At 44.0% G+C, this 27916-nt stretch overlaps 4 protein-coding genes across 5 annotated transcripts; 1 reads left to right on the forward strand and 3 right to left on the reverse strand.

Annotated features, from left to right (window-relative positions):
• Positions 1–765: 765 nt before the first annotated feature.
• LOC100844674 (GATA transcription factor 19) lies at positions 766–2166 on the reverse strand. The gene is made up of 2 exons (XM_003569451.4): positions 1382–2166; positions 766–1298 (listed from the first exon to the last, which is right to left on the reverse strand). The coding sequence occupies exons 1-2, from the start codon at positions 1799–1801 to the stop codon at positions 969–971; spliced, it is 750 nt and encodes a 249-aa protein (XP_003569499.1). The 5' UTR covers positions 1802–2166; the 3' UTR covers positions 766–968.
• A 6116-nt stretch (positions 2167–8282) lies between these two features.
• On the forward strand, positions 8283–11756 carry LOC100844983 (1,4-dihydroxy-2-naphthoyl-CoA synthase, peroxisomal). Its single transcript, XM_003569452.4, has 9 exons — positions 8283–8616; positions 8735–8857; positions 9157–9258; positions 9418–9456; positions 9540–9638; positions 10556–10603; positions 10802–10897; positions 11042–11164; positions 11363–11756. The coding sequence occupies exons 1-9, from the start codon at positions 8362–8364 to the stop codon at positions 11477–11479; spliced, it is 1002 nt and encodes a 333-aa protein (XP_003569500.1). The 5' UTR covers positions 8283–8361; the 3' UTR covers positions 11480–11756.
• A 1517-nt stretch (positions 11757–13273) lies between these two features.
• Positions 13274–14439, reverse strand: LOC100845292 (protein RADIALIS-like 3). The gene is made up of 2 exons (XM_003569453.3): positions 14085–14439; positions 13274–13664 (listed from the first exon to the last, which is right to left on the reverse strand). Exon 1 carries the CDS (start codon positions 14379–14381, stop codon positions 14106–14108), a length of 276 nt encoding a protein of 91 aa, XP_003569501.1. The 5' UTR covers positions 14382–14439; the 3' UTR covers positions 13274–13664; positions 14085–14105.
• A 4428-nt stretch (positions 14440–18867) lies between these two features.
• On the reverse strand, positions 18868–20430 carry LOC100845592 (protein RADIALIS-like 3). Of its 2 annotated transcripts, none has more exons than XM_003569454.4 (2): positions 20020–20430; positions 18868–19223 (listed from the first exon to the last, which is right to left on the reverse strand). In XM_003569454.4, the coding sequence occupies exon 1, from the start codon at positions 20318–20320 to the stop codon at positions 20045–20047; it is 276 nt and encodes a 91-aa protein (XP_003569502.1). In that variant the 5' UTR covers positions 20321–20430; the 3' UTR covers positions 18868–19223; positions 20020–20044. The 2 variants fall into 2 exon arrangements, with proteins under 2 accessions (XP_003569502.1, XP_024314815.1); XM_024459047.1 differs by lacking the exon at positions 18868–19223 and adding an exon at positions 19300–19904.
• Between the last annotated feature and the right edge of the window lie 7486 nt (positions 20431–27916).

The raw sequence follows: 27916 nt of genomic DNA on the forward strand, positions 1-27916 counted from the left end.
AGCAAAACCGAATTTTGTAAATTGGTCGGTTTCTTCTACATCCCAATTGGCTTGTGAAGAGGTTTTTTGAACAACTACTCCGTCCGAAAATATAATCTCCACCCGGAACGTAAAGGATAACACAGCAAAACCCGAGCGATTGGAGATGGAGACATGGAGTATACTATGGCGTAAGATGAGATGAAACTGAATGTCAATGGCGGTTGGAGGAGGCCTGGTGTGGGAACGTGTCATGGTGAGATTTGCTTTTGAGTTCTGGATTCCAGCGTCATGCTGGAAACTGACGGCAAGATTGGCTGCTGTGGTGGGACATCCGTGCCAAATCTACAGTCAAGTAGTATTACCATCAACTACAGACTCCCGTGGATCCCAGAATCAAACAAAGTGCGTGTATCAGCAGTCTAGCTAGGCTCGACAGTCGCAATCAGAAGTGTATAAAAAGCAGGGCCTGATACGTTTGCGGGCCCCAGAACATATGCAGCTACCGATGATTGACCGTTGGGGCACCCCGCCGCAGCAAAAGGTGCAAATCTATCTTAGCTGTGCACGGGGTCTCCAATGAACCCAATGATGGTTAGCAAAGCAGGACACAAGTACTATTCACCGCAATCATCATGCAACATGCATCCACTCATCATGGAAAGATGGTCTAGGCAGTGTCATCATGCAAGCAAGTACAGCAGTGCAGCAGGAGTATGTGCAAACGTCCTGTCTCAAAGCAAAGAAAAGAAAGGGCCATCGCGCTCGCAACAAAGAGGGAGGAAATCAAGAAAGAAATATCGATCCATTTGAGCTTCAACTTTGATGCAGCTAGCCCCGGGTCGTTGGTCAAGCACAGCATCTTGCGTGCCGTCAAAAAGAAGTACAGCATCTTCTTGTTACTTAAAAGGGGAGAAGGAAGGAAGGAAAGGAAAAGAGAAGGTGTGGCTAGAGGAGAGGGATCTATAGAGCTAATTAAGCTAGCTAGGCTAGTAGTACTGGAACAGGCTTGGCATCTCCCGGACGGATCCGAAGGCCGGCGAAGAGGGCATCACGCCGAGCCCCCACGGCAGGCAAGGCCCGTCGACCTCCGCGACGGCCGCGTCGCCGAACATCCCGTAGGACGCTGCCGCCTTCGCCACGGCCGGGCCGTAGCAACCCCACTGCTGCTGTTGATGCTGCTGCTGCTGCCGCGCGTACCCGTAGGCGTACTCCATCCCGCTGTCCGATGCCAGCCCTGCCGCCGTCGGCGCCACCGCCGCCGCGGCAGCCCGCCTCTCCTCTTTCTTGTACCGGATTCCACACGCATTGCACAACGACTGCAGGATATATGAATCAGTTATTAGTACCATTCATATACGAGGAGCCTATATATGGCCACATGTGTAAGTACATTACGTACCTTGGGTCCGCGTGGCCCATTCCTCCAGAGCGGAGTGGAAGTCGTGTCGCAGTTGGCGCACCGGCGAGCGGCGGATGCGTTATTATTAGCGCTCTGATGATCCGTGCGCGGTGCCGTGGCGATGGTCTCCTGCCTGGCGTTGCCGTTGCAGCTGGACACGGCAGCCGTTTCCCACGGCAGCCCTGCCGCGGCCTCGGCGGCGCGCCTGGTGGAGGGCGTGCCGAGGGACAGCGTGCAGTCGACCGAGCCGCCGCCGTACGACGACCCGTTGAAGCCGCTGTCGTCGCCGCATTGCTTGCTGTTGCTGTAGTAGTGGTGGTGGTAGTCCCCGGGCGCCGCCGTGGCGAACAGCATCGAGCAGCCGCCGCCGCAGCTGCCGTAGAGCAGCCCGCACGTGCATGGAGCCGCCTCGTGCAGCATCTTGACTACTACTTGCAGCCGGGGCGGAATAGGCGGAAATGGGAATAGATGGATCGAGCAGACAGAGATTGCAAACAGTGTCACTAGTCACTACACGCACTAGCGGCGCGCTAGCTAGCTGCTGCTGGGGGCGAGATTTAATACTCTGTGGGAGATGGATCGATCGATCGGGATGAGCTTCGAGATTGGAGAAAACTAACCAAACAGAATAGGGTATCGATCGAGGGGCTGTCTGTCTGTTCTTGGAATTTGGAAACAAAATGGCCGGCCGGCCGTCTGGCTACTCCTAGATCGAACAACGCGTTGGCGGTCGATGCTGCAGCTAGCGTTAAGCAGTTTCGCACATGTGGATGGATGGATGTGGGATGTGTAGGGTACGGGATCGGTCCTCGGGGTTCTTATATAGCGACGACGTGGGAGTACGGTGGTGGTGGCCGGGCTTGGCTTCGCTTTTTACGTGGTAACCTGGCCCGACCCGATTTTGGATTCCGGCCGGGGATCGATGGGCGCGGGACGCGAGGTGCATGCAAACTCCCTCCCTCGCTCTCGCTGTCTCGGGGATGGATGGAATCGGATGTCTGATGCGCCTGGCTTGGCTATAGCTTAGTTGTGGGGCCGGGGCGCGGTCAAAGAAGGAATATGTGGTCAAAAGGAGAGGCCACGTGAAACGGGGAACAGTCTCCCATGCACACACATATGGGGACGGACGTGGAGGCCGCGGGCTCTCGAGGAAGCGGCCGGCCGGGCCGTGTGTGTCTCACTGACAGACATGCGCTCGTACGTACTGTACGTACGTACTCCATCCACTGCGGCGACGACGACGACTCCATTGGAGTTTGCCGATCACGAGGGGCACAGTTCGATCTGTCTGTCGCCCCCCCTGCCATTCGCCGGTGTGTTGTGGGATCCCAGGCCATCGAGCGATCCATCTATATCTCTATGTACTCTACGGAGTGAGTAATAAGCGAGCAACAACGAGATGCGTATGGCATGGCATGCATGCACGCATCGGTTAGGTGGGCTGGGCGTAGCAGCAAGCGAGGCCAGCCTGAAAGCCTGCGGTGCGCTGCATCAGGCCGGCCAGTCGGTCGGCTGCTAGCCCTCAGTACGCCTTTAATTAATTTCCCATGAGGCCATGAGGCAAGAGCTAGCTAGCTCCCGTCATTCTGCAATGACACGATGGATCGAAATTACTAGCACTGCCTTGCAGCACGCGACGTACTCTACGTACGTACGCCACCACCACACCGGCCCCCATGCAGCTGCACAGCGCAGTATATTTGGACCGATCGATGACGCATTACAGCACGCACCAGCCGTACAGCTACCTGCACGTACGTACCAAGCACTGCTCACAATTTGAACGTGAATTAATTACTTGGGTCATTCTAGCTAAAACTAAAGTAAGGTCCCCCATCAGTCCATGTCTACATGCACATCACGTTTGCCCACATGATTAGGCGGTCAAGAAGAGGAGCCGCGCGCTACGATGGAGCTTCCAAACCGCAAAGAAAGAAGGTAAAGAGCAAAGGAGCCGTAGCGAAAGAAGCCGCGCTGAGGGGGAGGATCGATGGAATGAATGGGAAAATAAAAAAAGAGAGCGAGGAACCGAAATCAAAAGAAGCAAAAGAGCAAAAGGAGTCGGAGGAGCGACGCGAGGATGAGGAGGGAACACGGGAAAAGACGGGCGGGGGAAGATATAATTGGCCCGCGCGCGACGATGATCCATCATGCATGGCAAGGCATATTGGCATGGCTCCCGGCCCCCGAGCTCCATAAAGTCCCCGGTCGAATCGAATCCGATCATCGGTCCAAGGAACAGTCGCGGTCAGGCATAGAAGATCCCGCCTTTTGGCACCAACCTCCACGCACGCAAATCCAGGATATGCTGGCCTACTCACAACAGCTGCTAGCTGCCGCTACGGGGATCCGATACGGCTACCGCTAGCTTCATACCGTAGCCTGATCATTTCCTCTTCGATCTCCTGCTAGCACACCCCCCTGCTGGCTAAGTAGTGAGTGTGGAGGCCTTTTCTTTTCTTTTGTTCTGGTTTGTTTTCCTTTTCCTTTATTGGTGTTGTAAGCTGCTTAATTCCCCTGCCAAGTCAAAGGAGGCAGGCAGCGATGCCAGAGAAAGCGAAAGCCCGTGGAGCCCATCATTCCGTATGCTGTGCTGCTACCCAACGGCCAAAGTGCCGACACGACCTTACCCAAAGCATACACCTAACCATGTTTGCCGCTGTGCATGTTTCATTTCACGATGCACACGGCGCTCTGATTAAACTACTAGCCAATTTTGAAAACGCAAAACACCCGAAATGCAGGCACAGAGTATCCAATTGCTGCAATATTGTACTCCCCCGTCCAACAAATGATGTCTTAACTTTGATCAAATTTAAATGTATGTATGCACTAAGTCATGTTTAGATACATCAAAATCTTGTTGTATCGAGAGAGTAGCACTCCGTGTTTGTTATATGCATGCACCATAGTAGCTGTTGTTTAATTAGCAGCCTAATGCCCAGTTTTTTGACAGAGGATGTACGCCTTGTGCTTCGTGTGACGATCTGCCCGCTGCGTGGCGACTGTCGACGAGCTAAAATAAGACGGGAGAAAAAACAAGAGGAGGAGCACGAGCACAAAGCAGTATATGCGGGGTGCTGCGAGGTCCAGCAAAGAGTAGTCTGAGGTCGGTCTAGCTGTGTTTGGTGCACTGGCTTGGGTAGGCAATCCGCCCGAGGAGATCGTCGTTCAAAAAGTTGTCCCGACACCGCCAGAGTTAAGCCTAGAGATTGGTGTCCTTTGGTTGGGATATCTGAAGCCCTCGTCCCTTCTCTTTGCCCTTTGATTACACAGGGATGGGGACGGCATCTCTCGGAAAGCGATAGTCCCCTGGGTTGTTCTTCTCGTTTCTCTAGGTTTGAACCATTAGTTCTTAACCCCAGTGTCGGGAGCTGCTAACTACTCCAGTACTGTAATCGATCACAGATCGATCACAAAGTGATCAGATAGCAGTTGGCCATATAAAGGGTTAAGGCTGTCCAAGTTGCATTTTCTGGCCTGACCAAAATATTAGTTTTGTTATTGAAAAATCGTCTGTTTTTTAGTTATATGGAAGTCGACTTGTTTGGTCGTAGATTAAGATCCAATGGTAATACTCAGATCTTACCGTCTCTGATGCCTCGACTGAGATTTAAAATAAGTCATTAACACGTGGAAGGGCCAATGAATACATAACTCAATCAAACATGAACAATCCATGCATGACATTGCAAGGTGTGAGTACTTAGGGCAACTTCAACAATGAATACTACACGGGTACCAAGAAATTACTGGCCAATGTGAAGAATAGATGCATATCACAATGGTACCAAGAAAAAAGAGAATATGACATGTGGGTCCATCAACAAAGAGAAAGAAATAAAAAAAGAAAAAACATATTGAAAAAGAAAAAGAACAAAAAATAATATCGACTACCATTGGAGATGTCCTTATAGCATCTTCAGGAGGTTTTCTAAAAATGGTTCTTTAAAGCAAGTTCTAGTACGGGAGAGAAAAAAAAGTTTAGATTTTTTTTTGTCTCCTCTCCAACAACTTCTCTAGACTCCATCTCTGCATCACACTGACATATGGAACCCACCCGTCAGTGTCACAACATTCTTCTTTCCCCTCCTCCTTCCACTCTTGGCTTAACTAATTAACTAACAATTCTAATTTGCACGTGGTATATGGCCACCTCGTAACTCGAGAGTCACGGAGAAGAGGGGTCAGATGTGGCATCCCATCCCACCTGGCTTTGTTAGGCCCTTAGACAGACACCGCCTGACTCGACGAGCTCATTGTCACCGAGGAGCAGGAATATTAGCAATTCATTTCTGCGACATTGAGGTCTTCAGCTTCTTGGAAAATAAAACATAATGCTAATGCGTGTTCATTTATCCATTCTCTGATATACAGTTTCTTTTCATTCCTTCAATTTCTATTGCACGTTTGTTACTTTGTTTTCACAATGGTTTCTACGACGTTCTTGCACTATCTTTTACTGTATATTTTTCTACTGTGTCCTCCTCCCAGTTGCAATCTTTCATGTTGTCCTTTTCAGCTATAGTGTTCTGCCAAATAAGCCACAACCATATCTTAATTTTTAAAGGCAATTTTGCTTTCCACAAATGTCTGAAAAATCTATGAATCCCGTTACTCGAATTTGCTTAAGTATACATAGATTGCACTGTATAATTTCCTAACTTTGACCATTTCCCTCGAGGTTTATCTTCTTACTCATTCCGTGCAACCTGTATCGATCTATCTATGAGATTATTCAAGTCTCTCCGGAAGCGTTCACCCAACAACATTTTAAATCTCATCTGACAAGTGATAGTGTCTATCAGTCATTTCTCTCTCACAGTAGCACCATCTCCACTTGAAATTAAGAATAGTTATGGGAATTATTAACAAAGGGGTGTGCGATCACATCAAGCATCTCCCAAAAAATCAGTCGTTATGCCATTCCCAACCTCCATATGTCTCCCCTGTAAATATATTTGTTTCAAGTGTAACATATCACTCTATCTAGATGAATCCCCATTCCTATGTTTAACCCCAAAGATTTCACCATCTTTCACACACTTCTCTCTAATAATATCTCGCCGCATTCCTCCTCCTGCTTCCAATTTCCACCATCACTTACTCATCAAAAGAAATATTGATTTTTAACAAATATTTCACTGCCAACCCCCTTCTCTTTTGGTTTACATATCGACTTCCGCTTGACTAAATAATATCTTCTCTTCTTCAGACCCTCCTTTCACATGAAGCTTCTTCTGATTTTGTCTATTTTCTCCCAATTTTTTTTGGTAAAACATTGAACATATGTTATGTGGGAGCACTTGTCAAACATGCATTGATCAAAGTTACTCTGCCCTCAATAGATAATGTCCCCCTATCTCCCGCCATCTAATCGATCTCTTCCTCTATTATCTACGAGGACTGGTTAGTAGTTGGCATTCCTAGATACTCTCTTATGTCCAAAATATAAGTCACATAATTATATGTGTAGTCAATGCTTTGGAACTTTGACCAAAACTATACGACAAAGTATATATATTGAGCATGCAAGAGTAATATCATTGTATATGTTTTGCAAAATACTTCTATGCATATGATCTTTTACTAACTTTATAAAAAAAATTGTCGAAAAAGAGTAACTTTATAAACATATATAATCAAAATTATAGGCAAAATTTAGACCATTGGCTGCACATAAAAATGTGCCAAAAGAGGAGAGTACTTGATATGCACTCCCCTGCAACAGTTAGAAAATTCAATAGAAACACGGAAAATTACAAGTTTTTTCTTACGGTTTATATCTAGGTTGACTGAATTTTAGTTAGAGATAAGTTGATTTCTCAGCCGTTAGATATGATTTGTGCTTTAAGATTCAAAATTGATGATGAAAAATGAAGGCTAAAATGAGATCTATGTACTAATCTAATGGGTCAGATTATATTTGAACTTTTTGCTTAAAAATCAATCAACTTAGTTACATCCACACCCTTTTTCTCAGAACAAATTACTCCCTCCGTCCCATATTAAGTGTCTCAAATTTTCCCAAACATGGATGTATCTATAACTAAAAAACATCTACATACATGTAATATTTTGACACTTAATATGGGACGGAGGGAGTATAAGTTTTTTTTTTGAGAGCAACGATCTGGCTTTATTGATTCAAGAGACAAAGTACAAAGGATCGATACACGAACGAACACAAACAACAAAGATAATTAACAAAGCTAAAAGTTTTATTGTAGTCCCTAGAAGTAAACTTCTCTTGATCCATCCATCGCATCTTGATACTTCTCCACGTATTCGTTGACAAAATTGCAGAATATCATGCTTGCACGAACTGAATTAACCACAAAGATTTTGAAAAGCCGCATGAGCCGCCCACCTCAAACGGTGAGTACCTAAGATAGTTGAACGCAACATGACCGGAGTAATACCCTTTGCAAGACAAGCTGTAAAATTTCTTTTCCATCGATGAATCCAGAAGGAAAAAGACCAGCAACCCGAAAAGACGTGTCGTGAGAACCACTGACTCCATGGCATAAGTTGCAACGCCTACATCAGGACGATGAAGGAGTCAGGACACAAATCTTCTAGACGACGGCGTCTCCATCGCCAAGACGCCACCGAGAAGCACACAAAACCTAACAAAAAAAAGTAACAAAACTTGATGTCAGACGTTGATCCGTGGTTTTCCTCATCTCTTAAGACCAGATCGGCCGTGAGAAACCTTTGAAGATTGAAGTTTCTTCGAAAAAGACTTGTAGGGGGCGGCGACCATGATCGTGGGAATCGCAGTTGCTACGCGGGCTAGCGATGGTACCCATCACTGGCCTGGGCCGAACCTCTATGCCCTCGAAATTGGCCCCGATGAGAACGCCGGCACCCTGGCACAGTACGGGGGGCCCAATCCTCATCCCCAAAATCTCGCAGTCTCATCCGAAACCCGGAACCGACCAACCAGACCACGCGCCGCGCGTCTCTCGGCCGTCGGCATGGGCACGGCGGAGAGGAGGCTCGCTCGCGTCGCGGCCCATCTCATGCCCGCCGCCCCGCTCCCGCTCGCCTCCGCCCCTCTTGTCGCGCCCTCCCCCGCTGCTGCGTCGTCCTCGCCCGCCGGAGACAGCTACCGGCGCGTGCACGGCGATGTCCCGTCGGAGCCCCCGGAGTGGTGCGCGGCGACGGACGAGTCCGGGAAGGAGTTCGTCGACATCATCTACGAGAAGTCCGTCGGGGAGGGCATTGCCAAGGTGAAGCATTTCCCTTGTACCAATATCCTCGTAATATTCTGAAGGCAAACCCCGGCCGGTTGGTAAATCGGAGTTATCCTTTGGTACGGAGTAGTACTGATTTCGTTTCCTGTTCTAGATCACAATCAACCGTCCTGATAGAAGGAACGCATTTAGACCACTCACTGTCAAAGAGCTGATGCGTGCGTTCAGCGATGCCAGAGATGATAGTTCAATTGGAGTAATCATACTGACAGGGAAGGTAAATGCTTGCTACTACTGCTAGAGCCTGGAGGAACTATAAAACTTAGCCATTTTCTAGTTTTGGTCCTGGTGGGTTGTTTGGCAGTGGCGGAGCCAGAAACCGGACAAGGATGGTGCTAAGATGGGACCAATGGTGCTATACTTGTGGATTTTACATACTGATGAACTAAATACTCGATGAATCCTCTTGTGAGCATCCTTGCCAGGCCGGTGCTACAGCACCGGTAGCACCAGGCCTGGCTCCGCCCCTGTTGTTTGGGATGTGGAAGGAGCTTACTTTAATCTTTTGGTGTACAGGGATCCAAGGCATTCTGTAGCGGTGGTGACCAAGCATTAAGGGATTCTGATGGATATGTTGACTTTGATAGCTTTGGCCGACTCAATGTTCTAGACCTCCAGGTCAAATGCATTCCTCTGACATTTTGCACAAAATGACCTACTTACTTATAAAACAAACAGATTCTTTTTCTCTTGGTGTATTAGTGTTCTACTGCTCAGCACTACTTCTATATGAAATGCTTGTTATTTCTGAGCACATCAGGTAAATCCTTTCTTCAGGTACAAATTCGGCGCCTTCCAAAGCCAGTTATAGCTATGGTATGAACATTACCTTCACTACCATTTTTTCATCAGTTTTGTTTTATCATCATACATATTAATCCTGTTAAATATGCTATCAGGTTGCTGGTTATGCAGTTGGTGGTGGACATGTTCTACACATGGTGTGTGATCTAACAATTGCAGCTGATAATGCGATATTTGGGCAGACCGGTCCAAAGGTAATGTACTAGCCTAACTTGTTTCTTTACCCGATTGTACTTGTAGATCTTACATAATACTCCCTCCAGTTCACCAAAGGTTGAGGTTTTTGACATTGACGACAAATCTATATTATAAAATATTTATAAACCCTAATAAAATTGTTATATCAGGAAAGTATGTTTCAGACATATCGAAACATTGTTCTGTCTGATATAAATATTTTAGAAAATATAAACGTCATGTTTTCATGAACTGGAGTTAGTTAGTTATATTGTTATATCACCTATAGATGGAACTTTTTGTGCCAATTTTTGCAACATTTTTTTCTTGACAAAGCTTTGGCATGTAAAATGCCTCCGTATACACCCCTGGTATCAGGGAGGAATTTGTATCAAGTTCTGACAAACATAACCAAGGTAAAGAGTATTATAAATTGGATTGACAGAAGCATATCTGGATAGTATCAATAACGTAAACTTTTTGTAATTTTACTCATAGATCAAGTAAAATTGTGCCGTAGATGCAGAGGTTTCTTATCTAATTACAAAAACAGGTCCATGTTAGATTAAATTAGAAGATCAATAATTCTGCTTTGCTAAAGGTCTATTTAAATGATTTACAATCAGGTAATAACCATATGTAGAATTCTTTGGCGTGCCACACCCACACTACCAGGTGTTATGCATGGCTGTTTTTTTTCCTCTATTCAAATTTGATTGTATTTTCCTTTTGTCATCAAAAGTGTATAACTCTAATTAGCAACATTAGAATTTCAGATACACATGCTGACAGGTTGATATATGAAACATTGTTTCTGCCTTTCTCTTTTACCCGATTCTTGCTCCTTACTTTTACCTTTTCACTTTGAATCCTGCCAGTAACCAGTTTACCACATAGCTTGCTTTACCTTTTCTCTATGTGATTTGTACCACAGGTTGGAAGCTTTGATGCTGGCTATGGCTCTTCAATCATGTCTCGATTGGTATGTTACAGTACCAGTCTGCTGGCTTCACTATGCTAACTGATCCAGAGAGACACATTATATTTCTTGGTAACATTGAGTTTATATTTTTCAGTACAGTTCCCAAATCAAGCATGATAACTACCACCATAGAACTATCTTGGCCATATTTACAAAATATTAGCAGTTCTTCTGTCTCATTTTTCCTCTTGTGGACAGGTAGGGCCAAAGAAAGCCCGCGAAATGTGGTTTCTATCAAGGTTCTACTCAGCAGATGAAGCAGAGAAAATGGGGCTTGTCAATGTAGTTGTACCAGTGAGCGCCTGAAACTCGATTGCAGAAATGAAAACTACTTATTAGCAGTCAACTACTTATTAGAAATGGTATATAGTCAACTCCTTTAGTTCAATCGCTTCTTATGCACTAAACATTTACTTGCTCTATCCTTTGCATATGTAGCTTGTTGATTTAGAGAGTGAAACTGTGAAATGGTGCCGGCAAATCTTAAGAAACAGTCCCATGGCGATTCGGGTGCTGAAATCTGCACTCAATGCGGCTGATGATGGTCATGCTGGTCTTCAGGTATTACTTTGTCAAATGTCAAAAACTCAACTTGCCATTTTATTTTGAAACAAAAAATATTTTCATTTTATTTCTTCTCCATAACTTTACAGATTTCAAACTAATAAGGTCTTCTTCAACTGGTGGTGGAATATCTCTAGATATGTAACATATTATGCTTATGCTTAATTACTAATGTAACGGGCACTTGTGTTGCAGGAGCTTGGCGGCAATGCGACACTGATCTTCTACGGTACTGAGGAGGCAAAAGAAGGGAAGAATGCGTACATGGAACGAAGGCGTCCAGATTTCTCGAAGTTCCCTCGGAAGCCTTGATTTCATCTGATGTTACAGATTTTCACCTGATGTAGCTGATGATCTGTTCAAATAACTTGTCGATTCTCGTCCGCTCTTCGATTCTGGTAAATAGTGTAGATCTTACTGCCATGTACAGCGAGGGTTTTTAGTGATAACCCATTTGCCACTTGCCAGAACCTCAATATGTGTACATGGAAGGAAATAAAGTATTTGTGAACATTCATCACGGTATCGGTTTCAAAAAGAATATTTATCACAGTATTATAGAATCTGAAATAAAGCTGGATGCTGTGTATATTGTTTGATCCAACTTTCGCTTTCTTTTGCCGGTTTTATTTGTGTCGCCTAATTGAGTAAGACTTTTCTTTTAGCAAAAAAATTTGGCATTACAAATTAACTAAAGGAGTTGACTATATACCAACCGTGTGGTAAAACAAAAATGCTGACACATCAGGATAGATTCTCTTATAATCCAAATTTCTAAAATGTTTTACTTTGTAGTGTCACACTTGATTTAAATTTTGTTTTCTTTGGTGAGTTCGTCACGACGAGAGTTTCGAAACTAGAACCTCCTTGGGTACATTTTGGCAATTCTTTCCAAGCCAAATTAAATGTTACCAATCAATAATGTATGGGTTACCAAACTGTTCGCAAGTAGTCATAACTATAAAAACTAGATCTCTCACTTGGTATGTTTCGAAACTAGAAGTTATAAGCTGATAACATGTGAGTTATCAGACTATTTAAAAGTATTTTTCGATTTCAAAACTAGATAAGAGGACTTTTCACTTACTTTTTTTCAAACTCAAAAGTTGCCAATTAATCAATGCTATATGAGTTATCCGTCTAATCACAAGTTCTTAATAGTTTCAACACCGGATCACACTTGGGGTTGTTTAGATAATTATTTTTTAGCCCCAAAATTACTAGTCAATGCTATACGATTTACCAGAATATTTATAGCCAGAGCCCAACTCCTCGGACATGGAGGTGCAGGAGTTGTCAGAGGAGAGCCCGGAGCTTCCGTCGTGGGGAAGCCGACGAGCAAGCATATGAGAGGATGCTTGACGAGAAGGAGAATTGCATACACGCTGAGGAGGCCGCAAGAAGGTACGTGGCTGTAGCCTAAAGAAGGCAACACCCCCAAGCCTAGGCAAAAACCTTGGGGGCATGAAGTAGCTAGATATTAAATATGAAATAATTTAGTTGTTGTATCCAGTGTCTGTGTCTGGCGTGTCATGTTTGTACTAGCTATGTTATCGGAGTTGCAATGTTTATGTTCTGCTTACTCTTTGTGTTTTTTGTACTTAGCAAACAACGTATATCAGACTAGCCACCACTGACGTATGGAACAACTAAAACATCAATGATGATTTTTTTTTAACTCTGTATATACCACCAGTGACGGGTCTGAGGAAAGAGGCGTCAGCAGTGAGACAGCAGGCACGCCGCCAACACTTCTGACGGGTCCAAATTCCAGGTCGTTAGCGGTGACGGGTTCATGACGCGCACCTTGTCACTGATGGGTCACCAAGTTGTCAGTGATAAACTGTTCTGTAGTACTCGCTACGATTCTAAATTGTTGTCGAAATATTACATGTATCTAGACGATTTTTAAGAGTAAATACATCCATATTTGAGTAAATTTGAGACAAAAATTTAGGATCGGAGAGAGTAGTTTATATTTGTAGTATAAATATAAGCATGTGAGTCTTGAACGGATTGATATAGAGAAAGCAGGATTTTTAGCAAGTACAACTTCATAAATAGTACTTCCTCCGATCCTAAATTGTTGTCGAAATATTACATGTATTTAGACACTTTTTAAGAATAGATACATTCATATTTGGGCAAATTTGAGTCGAGAATTTAGGATCAGAGGAGTAGACACAAGTACAGGGGATTTACATCACTGATGTTTACTCCATAACTTATTTTGGAGGTTACATTCAGTGCAAAATACACGCTAGCTTCTGCGAGAACAAGGGCATTTGATTTGCTTACAATCCTAAATTATTTAGGAGTATATACATATTTTCTTCCTGTTAATTTATTTCTATCCAAAGTGAGACCACGAGTTCCATAACACAATAACAATACTGTATATCGGTATGCTTCCTTCAATAGCTTAGTCCTAGTCAAGGACTATAGATTAATGTATGCAACAGTATTTCTGTTTCCAGGTGCTTCAGATGCTTCGCTCCTGAAAAAACAAAGCCGAAAGATCAAAGATGTACCACGTGATTAAGTGGAACTCAACACGTACTTGTATAATCATATCGATCTAGAGCCACTCCTAAGTCGCATGCATGCAAAAATTATGCGTGCCGCCCTGAGGCACCAGCTCGTACGTACAGGGGTTAAAACTATGTGCTCTTAATTGGTTTTGCCTGATGTGTTTATGCCTGTGTAACAACAGTTCAAGCACTCCAATGTTGCATCCATCTGCAGTAGCAAGAAACAGTAGCAACTGGCAAGTGACATTTGGTACCAAATAGCACTCAGAGTTAGGGCATGGTTTGGTGCTCGTGACAACGTACACTAGCTAGCTACGAACATGCACGAGACAGAGATTGGAGTAGCTAGCTAGTTTTATTTTTTGTCCATTAATTAAACTATCTACCTGGAATCCTGGATGGATGGATCAGTTCCAAGCCCCCTGCGTGTTGTACTGGGGGAACGGGAGCCTGCCGGACTCGATGAGGTCGACGTCGTCGAAGAGGATCTCGTAGTGACGGCGCACCTCGTCGGCCGTCTTGGTCCCGCCAATGGCGCGGGACACCTTTTGCCAGCGGTCGGGCGTGCCCTCGCCGTAGTAGGCCAGCGCCTCCTCGAACAGCTTGTTCTCCTTTCTGCTCCAATCCGAGGCCGCGTTTGCGCCGCGGCGGGTGGAGGAGCTCCTTGACCCAGCTGAAGACATGGTGACCTCGATCTGGTTTTTGGGAAGCGCTGAAGGTTTTGGGTTTTGCTCTTCAGAAGCTCAGATGGTTTGATGATCTCTGTGCTGCTTCGGCGTCCATTATTTATAGGCCTTGGGGCGCCGCCTGGCCAGCTGCCTCATCGGCGTCATCGCTCGTAAGTATGGCATTTGGTATCTCCTTTTGCCATGGACTTTGGAGATTGAAAGCTCAGTGAGGCTAATGAGATTCTGAACTTTTATGGATAGAAGGTGTGCTTCATTTCGGATGTGTAGATTCTAGTGCTGCGAGGCGCTTGGGCTGACACATATGCATGGATCTCGGTAGATCCAGCACATCCCGGGCGCACACAAATTAAGACGTGCGATGCGATTGATGTCAACATGCATCTCAAATGCATGCCATTCTTTGTTGGACGGAGGAAGTAGAATTTCTTAAGAATTATTTCAGAGCCAATAATGTAATGTGCATGTGCATTAACAGTCAGACGTCTTTATGCACACCTTGCAGCTTGGCACAATCCAAGCCATCCAATGTGCATAGCACACTGTGCAGAATTTATTCCAATCTCTCCATCGTCTACTCCGGTGTCTTTGGAGAAAGAATTTAACCTTTTGGCCACGATTAGGTTGCGATGCTTTTATCCATGGTCCTGTACTGCTCATGTTCCTCGGTTGGCCACGGGTGCCACGGAATGATCATGTGATTTTGCCGCCACTTGTTTTGGTCTTCTCCTCTTGAAAGTAGCGTGAATCTTTGCCGGAGAAGCTCACGTGGAGGCGTTTGGGTCCATCTGGTGCTCGGCGTGGACCAGAGAAACCGGGCAGGCATCTTGCAAAGGCCCAGTCGCGCCGGCGCATTCATGGGCCGATCCAGCCTCCGGACTGGTGGAGATCGGAATATAATCTGCATAAATAGTTAGCCTCCAGTTTCAGGATTTACCCGCCAATATTTTGAACCCCTTTTCTAAATGCGTTTTGCCAACAGTATAATAAATCAATTTGGCGCGCATGCGTGTGTGTTTCCTGAAAAAAAAACATGATATAATAAGCCCTCAATTCTGAAGATATGCTGCTGCCTGCCAATGACATCTTCATGTAATCTGCAGTTCTGCACTAGGGTTATATCGCTGCTCTGAACGCTACGTACGTATACCGTCGTCGATGCCTTGAGTCTTGACTAGTATACGCAGCCTCCGCATGCAGTCTGCATCAAATTGGATCCCAAATCTGCCAATGGATCGAACCTGCCAGATTCCACGCACCAACTTGCAGGATTGGAATCCATGGTCGACTCTACATCAGTTCAACCAGGATTCAGAATATTTGCACCTTTTCTGATGCCAAAAAGGACAACTATATGCTAGAAAAACGATGAGAGGTATCCGAGGGGAAGCACACTGATCCACACTATCTGAATTATTTTGACAATTAGATGTTATATTGTCAAGATCTAGAGAGGTATATATATTTGATGGGCTGTAAAAAATGGTGTAAGACCCACATAGGCATGTCATCTTATATTTAACAGTCAAAATTTATCAAGTAGGTATGTATTTGATGAGCTAGAAATAAAAACATTAAAGTGGTTTAAACATACAGGCCCAATATGTCATGGTTAGTCGTAGCGCAATATTTTTTTAGCATACTCCATTACTCGATCAAGATATGGTAATTTCTCAAATTTATTTTTGTTGCTTTGCTTCACGAGACACTAGAACATCAATAGTAACCTCAGTTCTATTCATCATAATTTATATTCAATATATTAGCAAGGACGGGTTATAACAGGTAAAAATGAAAGCTATGATCGTCTAAACTTTAATTCTCGTATAGGCAGAATAACACGTACTGCCTCCGTCCTAGTTTGCTAGGCGTGCTATTCAGAACCTCTTGTCCCGTTTTCGTAGGCGTACAACTTCTTGAAGCTCCTAGCTACCCAGAATACCCTCGTGTTTTGGTCCCTCCCAAAGCTAGGAGGCTCCCGTGCGCAATCAATCAGCATTGCTCACGCATGCAAGAGGAGCAGGGCTAGGTATACTTAAATAGTGGCGTGCTGTGTGCGGCTCACCTGATTGGGTTGCGAAAAAAAAAAGCCAAGAAGCACAGACTGCAAAAAGTGTCCATGCAAAGGGTATTATCGTCCGGAATTTGGTTTTTGGGTGCTGCCTTGGTACCTGCGCAAAAACTAGCACGGCCCCTGAAACAGGACAGAGGGAGTAAAATTTAATCTTACATTATGGATCGTTATCACGAAAATCCTACCCACTAATATAACTTGATGTACACCTGACCCATGAGTGCAAACAACCAATTGCAATTTTATATGCCAAATTTAGTTCATGTATATGATCAAACGAAAGTGGTGATTTCGATTGTCATTACTCATCATGAATGCTATATGAAGTCCTAGTACAATTTCAACTAAAAATGTGGCCAGATTAGTACAAAACTTGGTTTGGACTTCAAATTTGGAGATTTAAATCGTAAGTTAAGAAGCTACCTCCGAGATATCCATCTTGTGAAGCATGTATCATTTTAAATTTGTGTATTGACTTGTACTATTTACCCCAAGCTCATGCCATAATATTGCTCCCTTCCAAAGAGTTTGGATTTTTTTTTAATTTTTGTTAGATATTATTTCATTTTTCCCTATTAAAGAGCCATAAAATGGTAAATATTTATTTTGACATCAAAAGTGCAGATTTGAATTCACATTATACTTGTTGTTGTTCTTGACAACAATTAGAGTAAGGGGTGCCAACGCTCGATGGCACAAGTGCGGGTATAAATATAGGGCGTGTACGCCGGCCTTATAGCGAAGGTCGCCGTACACTCGGACAAGTTGACACGTCGATATTTTTTGAATAGGTTCGGTCGACCCTGCGGGTGCGACTTAATCCTATGTTAGGAAAGGCTTCGAGGGGGTTGTTAGCCGAGGGCTCTAGCCGAGCGGATCTTCCCAAGACACCTTTTGGCGAGAGGTTCGTCGAGGCTGCCTCGTACTTGGACCGAACGCGTCTTTCCAAATATCGAGGTTAGGATACCCTCGGAACTCTAACCCAACCCCTTCTCCTTCGAGTCCGGGCCGAACGCGTCTTCCCGGATCTCAAAACTAGAACTCTTTGGAAGAGGTTCTAGCCATCTTTCCTTGAGTTTATTCAAGTTGAGAGTGAATGATACATGCCCCCATGGGGGGTATTTATAGCCTAGGGGTCCATGACAAATGACCATGGCTACCCTTGAGGGAGAGAGAAAAGTGGGGGCAAAAGGGGAAAAGTAGCTCCTTTGGTCCATAGCTTTTGTGTGCACCATGTGAGAAAAGTAGGGCTTGGTCCATGGTGGACCATGGCATGAGAGACTTGACTCGTTGACTAGTCTTCCTCTGGCACGTAGAATTGACCGCGCCACGTAGACGTCTTGACTTGTGCTTGCGATATGTTGGTGTAAACCCCAAAGCTAATCAAGAAACTTTCTTCTGAGATAGTCCATTTGGTGTAGCATGTACACATTAAATTTGTTTATTAACTAGTACTCCCTCCGTTCCTAGATACTTGTCGTGGTTTTATGCACTAAAACCACGACAAGTATCTAGGAACGGAGAGAGTACCATTTATCCCAAGCTTATATGGCCATAATATGGCTCCATGCCAAAGAGTTTTATTTTTGACAATCTTCAGGTATTATTTAAAAAAATAATCCACTACTAAATAGCTATAGAAAAAGGATAAAAAACTAATTTTACATAAAAAAATGCATATTTTAATTGAGATTACTTGTTTTGAATTCTATATGAAGTCCTAGTAAAAATTTCAACTAAAAATGTATATTTTACGTCCTAATTTGCACCAACGGAAGAGAATAACAAACAATCTTTGCTGAATGTAAGTTAAGGCGACACTCGTAAGAAAAAAGGATAAACTATCTCCTTGTCGTCAACCATGGCGGACGGGGACACGTGTCCACCACCTTTACCATGGCCGTGCTTTGCCGAGTGTTTTCTTCTGGCTTTGTCCGAAGCTTGTCTTTACCGAGTGCTGAAACTCTAATTTGCCATGGACCAGGCCTTTGCCTGGCCCTCGGAATGTGCAAGTCTTTGCTTAGAGGCTGATAAACAGTTCTCGGCAAAGCCACCGACACACGACACACGGCAAATAAGCAGGCCGTGACTTTGTCGTGTGCCTTTCGCCTTGCCCTTGGCATAGGTAAGTCTTTGCCAAGAGCCCGATAAACAGTTCTCGACAAAGCCACGCAACAAATAAGCTTCTCTGGTAGTGCAGGTCCGTCAATGGTGTTTCAGCACCACAGACGCGTCCATGGCCCATCAGTGGCAAGTCAGTGGAGAAAATGTCACCACTTGCATCAGGTTACTGATGGGTGACCCAGCCTTCAGAGGTGAGGGTAATTTAAGAAACGTTAGTGTTAAACCGTTCTGTACTAGTGTGTAAACTTGTAAATTGCAAATATAAACATCTAGGTCTTGAACGGATTGATAGAGAAAGGCGGATTTAATTTAGCAAGGACAGCTTCATAAACAGTAGACACAAGTACAGGGGATTTACAACTGTGATGTTTTCTCCATAACTTAAAATGGAGGAGTAATAACTACATTCAGTGGAAAGTAAGCTTCTGCAAGAACAAGGGCTTTTGATTTGCTTACAACCCTAAATAATATATATACAAATATTTTCTTCCTGCCCCTTTATTTCTAACCAAAGTGACCATAACTTTCTTAACACAATCACAATATATCGGTATGCTTCCTTCAATAGCTTAGTCCCCTGCCAAGGACTCTAGATTATATGCAACAGTTTTTCTGTTTGCAGGTGCTTCAGATGCTTCGTTCTGAAAAAACAAAGCCGAAAGATGTAGCTGTAAGTTTATCTGCAGTCCTCAGAAGGGATCAAACTTACCACACTACTTAGAGGAAAAATTGATTTCATTTCAGAGAAACGGTTTGGCCAAGTTGGTTCGGTTGGCTAATACTCCCTCCGATCCTAAATTGTTGTCGAAATATTACATGTATCTAGATGCTTTTTAAGAATAGATACATTCATATTTGGGCAAATTTGAGTCAAGAATTTAGGATCAGAGGGAGAGGGAGTACTCATGTAGCTATATATACCAATTTAATTGGTATATGCACATTTGCACAGAGTTGCCTCTTCAAGGGGTGCCATGGTTTGCGCCTTCAAACAGAGCACAAAACGAAACAGACGTATAATTGACTTCCTCTTGTAAAAGTAGCATTCATCTCTAAGAAAGGGAGAACAACTAGGCATGAAAGGGAGACGCAGAAGTGCATGCCGGCTAGCTACAAGCCTGCAACTGAACTAGCACACTTGCACAACACTAGGGGGTTAGACTGCAAGATCCCAGCTTAGATCCCACGTGATTAATTGGTTTCGCCGGGTCGGTTTATCAGTTATGCCTGTGTTGCAGTTCAAGCACTTCAATGTTGCAGTGCATCTGGAGTACGTAGAAGAAACAGTGGGAAGTGTCATTTCGTAGCATGGTTGGGGATGGCTGTTGACATATCAACCGTGCATTAGTTGGCGCGCGTGAGTCGTCACAACACAACACTTGCACGACAGAGGTTAGCTAGATTTAGTTTTTTTTTTGTGAACATTAACCAATTTACCTGGATGGATCATGGATTGTATCGATCAGTTCCAAGCCCCCTGCGTGTTGTACTGGGGGAACGGGAGCCTGCCGGACCTGATGAGATCGTAGTCGTCTTCGAGGATCTCGTAATGGCGGCGCACCTCGTCGGCCGTCTTGGTCCCGCCCATGGCGCGGGACACCTTCTGCCAGCGGTCCGGCGTGCCCTCGCCGTAGTAGGCCAGCGCCTCCTCGAACAGCTTGTTCTCCTGCCTGCTCCACTCCGAGGCCGCGTTTGCGACGCCGCGGGAGGAGGAGCTCCTTGACCCAGCTGAAGACATGGTGACCTCGATCTGGGGGTTGGGAAATTACTAGCTAGCAATATCTTTTCGAAAGCCTATCAGCTATAGCTGGCTAGCGCTGAAGGTTTTTGCTCTTCAGAAGCTCAGATGGTTTGATGATGGCTGTGCTGCTTCGGCACCCGTTATTTATAGGCCTTGGGGCGCCGCCTGGCCAGCTGCCTCATGGGCGTCATCGCTCGTAAGTGTATTGGTATCTGCTTTTGCCATGGACTTGGAGATTGAAAGGTCAGCGAGGCTAATGAGATTCTGATCTTTTTTGGATAAAGGTGAGCTTCCTTTCGGACATGTAGATTCTAGTGCTGCGAGGCGCTTGGGCTGACACATATGCATGCACAAAGGCTGGCGATTGATGTCAACATCTTAAATGCATTGCGCTGCAGTACTTAAGGGATCGATCTTAAAAGGGAAGCCCCCACCATAATTTCCATGCCTGTCGCTTCAGTTCACCCATCAGTTAAACTAAACCTAAAACATAATGCGTTGACGTTCTTTATCTGGTTGATTCGCGCGCACGGACGCGATTGGTCCAGCGCTGCCTCGCATGCCAGTTTGGTGCTAGTTGGGTGTGCGGAGAGTGCAGCTGTATGTGGTCACTTTTCTTTGTACTAGTCCATTTTCAAAGTTTAAAAGGTTCTGTAGATCAAATCATCAGTCTGACTTATAATCCGTTTTCATCCGTCGCTTCGTATCGACGATAGCTTTAAATTTAGATCCGATTTCTATATGTTGTGCTAAAAAAAAATCGGGCACTTAAGTTACCGATCGATAATGCAAAAAAATTCATCCTACTTTGAAAAAGTTGCCATGTCGTAATAGGGTGGCAACTTCATTAATTATTGGTGGGTAACTTTCATGCATAAGTTACCATTCTATTTGTACATAGTTGCCCTGTGATAACTTAGTATCAACAGAGTGTCAACTTCATATGTTATCGAGTGGTAACTTTTGAGATGGATTTTTTCCGTCGAACATACCAATATGCATGAAGTTCTCACATGGTAACTTGTTGCTAACTCGGTGATACTTTTGTATATTATTCGATGGTAACTTTAGTGGAGAAATTACCAGCCTATTTGGTTTGAACTTACCGCATGGTTATTTGTTACTAACACGATGATAACTTCATGCATTATTGGCTGGTAACTTCTAGGCCAGAGAAAAATTTAGTTTCGAAGATCTAGTCGACACAAACCTAACCGTAAAAACGGATCATAAAATAGGTACACATTTTCAGAGATAAGACATTTTGAAATTTTAAATCTCAAAAAATGTAGATGATGTCATCAAATTTGTCCATTAATGCATGCAAATAGTCACCATGCTGCCTCAAGTGTACGCGCGAGATGAAATTTGTGGACAAGGTCGTGCATTAGCACATCCCTAAACTAAATACCGACTCATGATAAGTCTGAAAGGAAATGAAATAAACAATTATCACATTAAATGCCTGATTTGACGTTCGTCTCGCAGTGTAGTTGTGAAATCACAAGGTGTACATATGATGGTGGTGAAGGGTTCCCGGCCGGCAAAGGGTGATAGCTCGTCCTGGACGCCTACTCCAATTTCCATACAGATTACTGACTGCTGATAGGCATCCAGGATCCATCCAAAAACTGCAAATGATAGAACGAGTCCAGCTCCTGAGGGAGAGAGATGCGATCGCCAATGGTGGTGCATTGGAGGGCCGTAAGTTCCTGACTCTCCTGTAAAGGAAACGACAGTATTCCGTGGGCCAGCATGCACATCTGCTAAGTTATATACGCTACTAAACTAGGCAGCACCAATTGCCGAATTGTATGCGAACTGAGCCTGACTCAGGTGTTGTGTTTTCACGGAAAGTGACGTACTCGTCAACTACGAGACGTCTGTGGTGACTTCGTCAATCTCAAGATGACCAACAGGTTCAGTCTTTGGGAGGTGTTCATAGGGGTAGGGTGTGCGTGTGTGCGTGCGTTCATAGGGGTGAGTGTGTCTGCGTGTTTGTAAGCGTCTGCGTTTGTACTATGTTTCTAAATTTTTTTTGCCGAATTGTACATACATGCACATGTGTCGACACTTCACGCCGAGAAAGGATATATCGTGATTTTTAGCCAAGGCCAAAAATCGCTAGGTACTTGTATTGTCCTGACAGAGTTAAGTGCCGGAGGAAATAATTTTCTTGCTTGTGGTTCACTGGCAAATATGGGGGACTAGGCCACAAACATAAGCAAAGCCAAAATTCTACCGGCACCGATTTCCACCAACCAGAGCAACCCCCCCACCCCCCACCCCCACCCCCACAGGATTTGCTATTTTGTACTAACACATTTTATTGTTTGTACAAATTATTTAATGGTCCAAACAAATTCAGAATTTTATGAAAATTTGAGGGTAGTTTTAAGATGGAAAGATCCACCTTCAATAAAAGTTTCAAAAAAAAATATGGCATATATTTTTATTGGTATATGGCATATGAATGGTATACTTATTGGTGTATGATATATGAATGGTATATGTCATCGGGATATGATATATTTACTGGTATATGATAAAGGGATGGTATGTGATATGTGTCATTGGTATATGATATATGAATGATATATCCCATTTGTATATGATATACGAATGGTATACGTCATTGGTGTATGGTACATCAAATTTCAATGGTGGATTTTTAAACTTGCTCTGATATTTTTGAAACTTTTATTGAAGATGGATTTTCCCATCTTAAAACTAACCTCAAATTTTTATAAAATTATGAGTTTGTTTGGACCATTAAATAATTTGCACAAGCAACAAAATGTGTTAGTAAAAAATAGCAACTTAGCACGTTGAGGTGGGGTGGGTGGGTTTACCCCGGCACATGTGTGAACAGAATGTAACTTCTCCCGCTTACATTTTTCTTTCCGAAAAGGGAACAGTCGGCCGCTGCATCGGTTGATGCATGGAGCCAAGCTTCTCCCGCTTGCTATTGTCGTCTGATGGTCTCTTGTGCTTTTAGCATGGATGCAAAAAAAGATCATTCCAGTTTGTGATCCTAGTTTGCGGTTTAGTATTTCACAATGTATGTTCTCCATTGTGATTCGAACCTTCGATGTTCACCATCTACGCTAGTGTTATTGTTTTAGCCGACCTCCGTGGACCGAATCTCCAAATCTGTTGTCATGGATTCCTCGTTGCGCCCTGGCCCTGCTATACCAGCGTTCCCGCCAAGGTTCCAGATTCCGTTCTGGACAGAATTTCTATACTCACCGAAATGACCAAAATTTCTGTGAAACTATTTCAGATTTCAGTTTATGAAAAATTTGTCAAGTCTCATGCGCTGCCCAACGCAACCAAAGACCGATCTAATGGAAAGGGTTAGACAATCCACTTATACACTTCAACAAAATTCACCAAAATTTTATCAAATTTTATTGAAATTGTAGCAGGACTGCCCAACACAAGTTAATTACTCAGTTTTATTCAAAAATAAAAATGACATACTGGACTTTAAAATATAACAAGTTTATATAAGGTATTCTAGCTGGGTGATCAAATCATAGTCAAACTTAAATGCTAAAATTTTGAAGCCCTCAGAAATTTCATAAAAATTGCATTGAAATTTGAAACCTTGGTTCCGGCTCTATTTCCGCTGGGTGCTGCATGCTAGACCTGTGTTCAGTGCTCTTAGAAATTTGACTGTTGTTAGATTTTTTTTTCTTTTCAAAAAATGGGGATATTTCGGCCTCTGCATCGACCGATGCACACATCCAGTTTTATTTCAAAGTTTAAATCCAAAGTGTTACAATTTACGAATCATACAAGGTAGAAACAAAATCAACCTACGAAATAAATGAAACAAAAAAGCCTATTCAATAGTGGATCATAACCACCTCCTAATTATTACCTCTTCATGTATGATTTACTCACTCCGATCCATAATAAGTGTCTCAAGTTAGTGATCGGAGGGAGTAGTTGATGTGGCATGAACTAACCGGGGAAGACGGAAGACCTGACACTTACACAAGTGCAATTGTTGCATGTAATCTGCACGCGTTGTTGCCATGAGCATTATATTTGTCGAATATTACCGACATTCCGCAGATCAAGGTTCTTTTTGTCATATGACTTTATGCACACCTTGCAGATTGGCACAATCCAAGCCATCCAATGTGTGCATAGCACACTGGTAGAATTTGTTCCAAGTTCCAAGTCCCCGTGGGTCCAAACTAATGGATCCCTACAATATCGCTGGCTCCGGTATCTTTGGAGAAAGAATTAAACCTTTTGGCCACGATTAGGTTGCGATGCTTTTATCCATGGTCCTCTACTACTCATGTTCCTTGGTTGGCCACGGGTGCCACGGAATGAATGATCATGTGATTTTGCCGCCACTTGGTTTGGTCTCCTCCTCTTGAAAGTAGTGTGATCTTTGCCGGATCGAGAAGCTCACGTGGAGGCGTTCGGGTCCGTCTGGTGCTCGGCGTGGACCAGAGAAACCGGGCGGGCATCTTGCATGGCCCAGTCGCGCCGGCGCATCCATGGGACGAACGAGCCCCCGGAGAGGTGGAGAACGGAATATAATCTGCAAAAAGAGCGTGGTTTCAGGATTTATCTGTGGTTCTGATTTCTGAAGATATGCTGTTGCGTGCTAATGGCATGTTCACGTAATCTGCAGTTCTGCACTCGGGTTATATCGCTGCTCTGAACAATCACCACCTACGTACCCGTCGTCGATGCCTTTAGTCTTGACTAGTATATATGCAGCCACCGCCAGTCTGCATCAAACTGGATCTTAAATCTGCCAAATGGATCGAACCTCCCAGATTCCGGGCACCAACTTGCAGGATTGGAATCCATGGCCGACTCTACATCGATTCAGCCAGGATTCAGAATATTTGTGCCTTTTCCGCTGCCAAAAAGGGCATCCCAATCCTGATGATGTGTTACAGATTCCCTTGGCTAGATCATATTCATATTCCAACCGCCATCCTAGCTATTCTATCTGTCAGTATCTTGCTCCATCGGTAGCGCCGGCTCCAGGTAGAAAAGCAGACTTATGCATCTCCGACAGGCAAGAGAGCATATCCAATTATCACGCTGATCGGGTAGAATAAGTCGGGCTTGATAATGTTGAGACGTAGTCACCGACTCGTCGCCATGTTGTCCATCGGCCCGGAAGGAGCCACGCTATTGGGGAGTGATGACTGGTGCAGCACGCGGGAATGCTAGCTGTAATTCTCTTTTGAATCTTATCGCAGTATGGTCGAAATGCTAGGCTGGACCCCTAGCCTAGATACCCGATTCTTTGCTGCAAGTTGTTGCCGGTGCAGCTAGGGGCTTGATGAAACACAGACGAGAAATGGAGAAGGAATCAAACAAGTTTACGAGCCAACAAGACTGACGGAGTAAGATTTATCACGTACTCCCTCGGTCCCATATTAAGTGACTTTCCATTATTTATATCTAGACGCATTTTTTTTAGGGATATTTAGACACATTTTACTATATAGATACGTTCACACAGGCCCGGTCCTGATATTTCGGGGGTCTGGTGCGAAACTAAGACTTCAAACTATGTCGGAGCCCTTAATAAAACATAATAATGATAACTAATGTATGTATATATAAAATTTCACCAGCAAAAACTGACATTGAATAAAAAATTACGTTTATATCAAAAAAGTTATATATAAAACTCGTCTGGATTAATTGGTATGTTAGACATGCTCGTGTTACTCTTTAAATATTTATCCATGGATTCTTTCTATCTCCTCATCTCGTTTCTTCCTTTTCTTTTTCTCACGGCCGGATGAATACTTTCTAATTCTAGAACGATGGGTTCATGATCCTGAAATTTAACATACTAGATAAATACACAATTACAAATTGGAAACAAATTAAGAATTAAAGAGAGGAGGGCTGGATGCGTGGATTGGATTGATAAGATGATGTTCACCTGTCTCCTGGCGATGCAGTCCCTGCCCCGATCACAGCAGGCAGCAGCTGCTGCAGGTAGAGAGGCGGTCAGGCGGAGTGCAGTGGCGGCGCAGCTTAGGGCTCGGGGAGGCGATTAGGCGAAGGGTTTCGGTGAGGCTTCGGTCTCGGGCGTCGAGAACAAACAGCACAGGCGCACAGCAGCAATCGGGAGATACCGAGCGAGTCCATCGATCGGCCAAGGAGTCACGATCGGAGTTAGAAATCGTTTTGGGCCGGCCCACCTGAACACTTGTATATACTAGGCCTGTATATGCAGGGGCCCCTTCAAATTTGGGGGCCCAGTGCATGGGCACCTCCTGCACACCCCCAGGGCCGGGCCTACGTTCACACTTAAACAAATTTGACTCACTTAATATGGGACGGAGGGAGTGCGTGCACATCAGAGCTATGGAGACATTGAAGACGCAAAAACGTTGCATACAAAAGGAGAAGCCCAAATATGCAATGAAAAATTTAGTGCGGATGGGTGCTCACGCTTGCAGGCCTCCTCGCTCTCGGGCTCTATATTGACTGGCCGTTGGGCTGGGCCAACAATTAAAAAAGCTTCACATATCGATCCGGGGTCGATCGACTAGCATGGGTTCTAGGCTAAAAAAAAAAGACTAGCATGGGTTCTGATTCTTTGCCCTAAAAAAGGGTTCTAATTCAAAAAAAAAAAGACTAGCATGGGTTCTATCTTTGCTAGGGTTTTCCGTCCGAGCCGTTATGTCGGTTTGTACCTTAGGCATGATGGGCAGGGTACTAATTTGAACGTGAATCTTTTTTTTGGCAAAAAATTGAATTTCAATTTAAAAACCATGTAAAAAATTATGCAGTGTGTTCTTGTCGACTATATATGTATGTTGGTACCAACATTAGCGCAACAATTAATTAATCTTCTTTGTCTAAAAATCCAATTATGTTAATGGGACCAATTATGTTAATATGTGGTTAGGATGGGAAATGTGAGTTTAGAAGAGGAATTTGTGAAGGATAAAACATGGAAATTTGTTTTAAGACTCGAATGGGATATTGACGACAAATATATTTGGAAAATGGTGTAGAATGTTTATACGCATACGTGTTTGATCGGTTGGAGTTCATAGATAGTTGCAAGAGAGGATAATGGAAGTAAGGATAAACGACCGAGATCATTTCTAACAAACAATTCATTCTGATGCACACGCGCCTCCTTCATGTTATTAAAATTGTTCAAATTTCATATCCAATCTCTTCTAGATTCCGGTTCCCACGAAACCAAACAAATGATTCGGTAACCCATCTTCCATATATGAGAGAATTAGAGAGAGGGAATTGGTTCCCTCTCCCTAATTCTCTTACAACAAACAAGCTATAAGATTGTAAATGGAATACATTACTAATTGGAATAACATCGCAACATAAGTCCTTGACATGCGGACCTTTGCTCTTATGTTGCTTCTGTGAGCACGGAGGGGTAATACTCAAAACGACAAGATGTTCATCACAAGCATTTGACCCTCCTCAAGTCAACACTTTGCGCAATGCTCTCCCTGGATATCCCGGTAAAAACTACCACATGCATAGACAAGATCTGTCGTGGCTTCTTATGGAAAGGAAGGACGAATGTGATTGGAGGGCACTGCCTTGTGGTCT

This window comes from Brachypodium distachyon, chromosome 2 (genome assembly GCF_000005505.3).
Source record: "Brachypodium distachyon strain Bd21 chromosome 2, Brachypodium_distachyon_v3.0, whole genome shotgun sequence".
In the NCBI taxonomy this organism is placed as follows: Eukaryota; Viridiplantae; Streptophyta; class Magnoliopsida; order Poales; family Poaceae; genus Brachypodium; species Brachypodium distachyon.

Excerpts from the sequence above, each read along its gene's own strand:
- LOC100844674 (XM_003569451.4), bottom strand. The coding sequence starts at position 1,801 with ATGCTGCACGAGGCGGCTCCATGCACGTGCGGGCTGCTCTACGGCAGC. Across the intron at positions 1,299-1,381 it reads ATGGGCCACGCGGACCCAAG|TCGTTGTGCAATGCGTGTGG; the intron begins GTACGTAATGTA and ends TATATCCTGCAG.
- LOC100844983 (XM_003569452.4), top strand. The coding sequence starts at position 8,362 with ATGGGCACGGCGGAGAGGAGGCTCGCTCGCGTCGCGGCCCATCTCATG. Across the intron at positions 9,639-10,555 it reads TTGGGCAGACCGGTCCAAAG|GTTGGAAGCTTTGATGCTGG; the intron begins GTAATGTACTAG and ends TTTGTACCACAG. Across the intron at positions 10,898-11,041 it reads TTGTCAATGTAGTTGTACCA|CTTGTTGATTTAGAGAGTGA; the intron begins GTGAGCGCCTGA and ends TTGCATATGTAG.
- LOC100845292 (XM_003569453.3), bottom strand. The coding sequence starts at position 14,381 with ATGTCTTCAGCTGGGTCAAGGAGCTCCTCCACCCGCCGCGGCGCAAAC.
- LOC100845592 (XM_003569454.4), bottom strand. The coding sequence starts at position 20,320 with ATGTCTTCAGCTGGGTCAAGGAGCTCCTCCTCCCGCGGCGTCGCAAAC.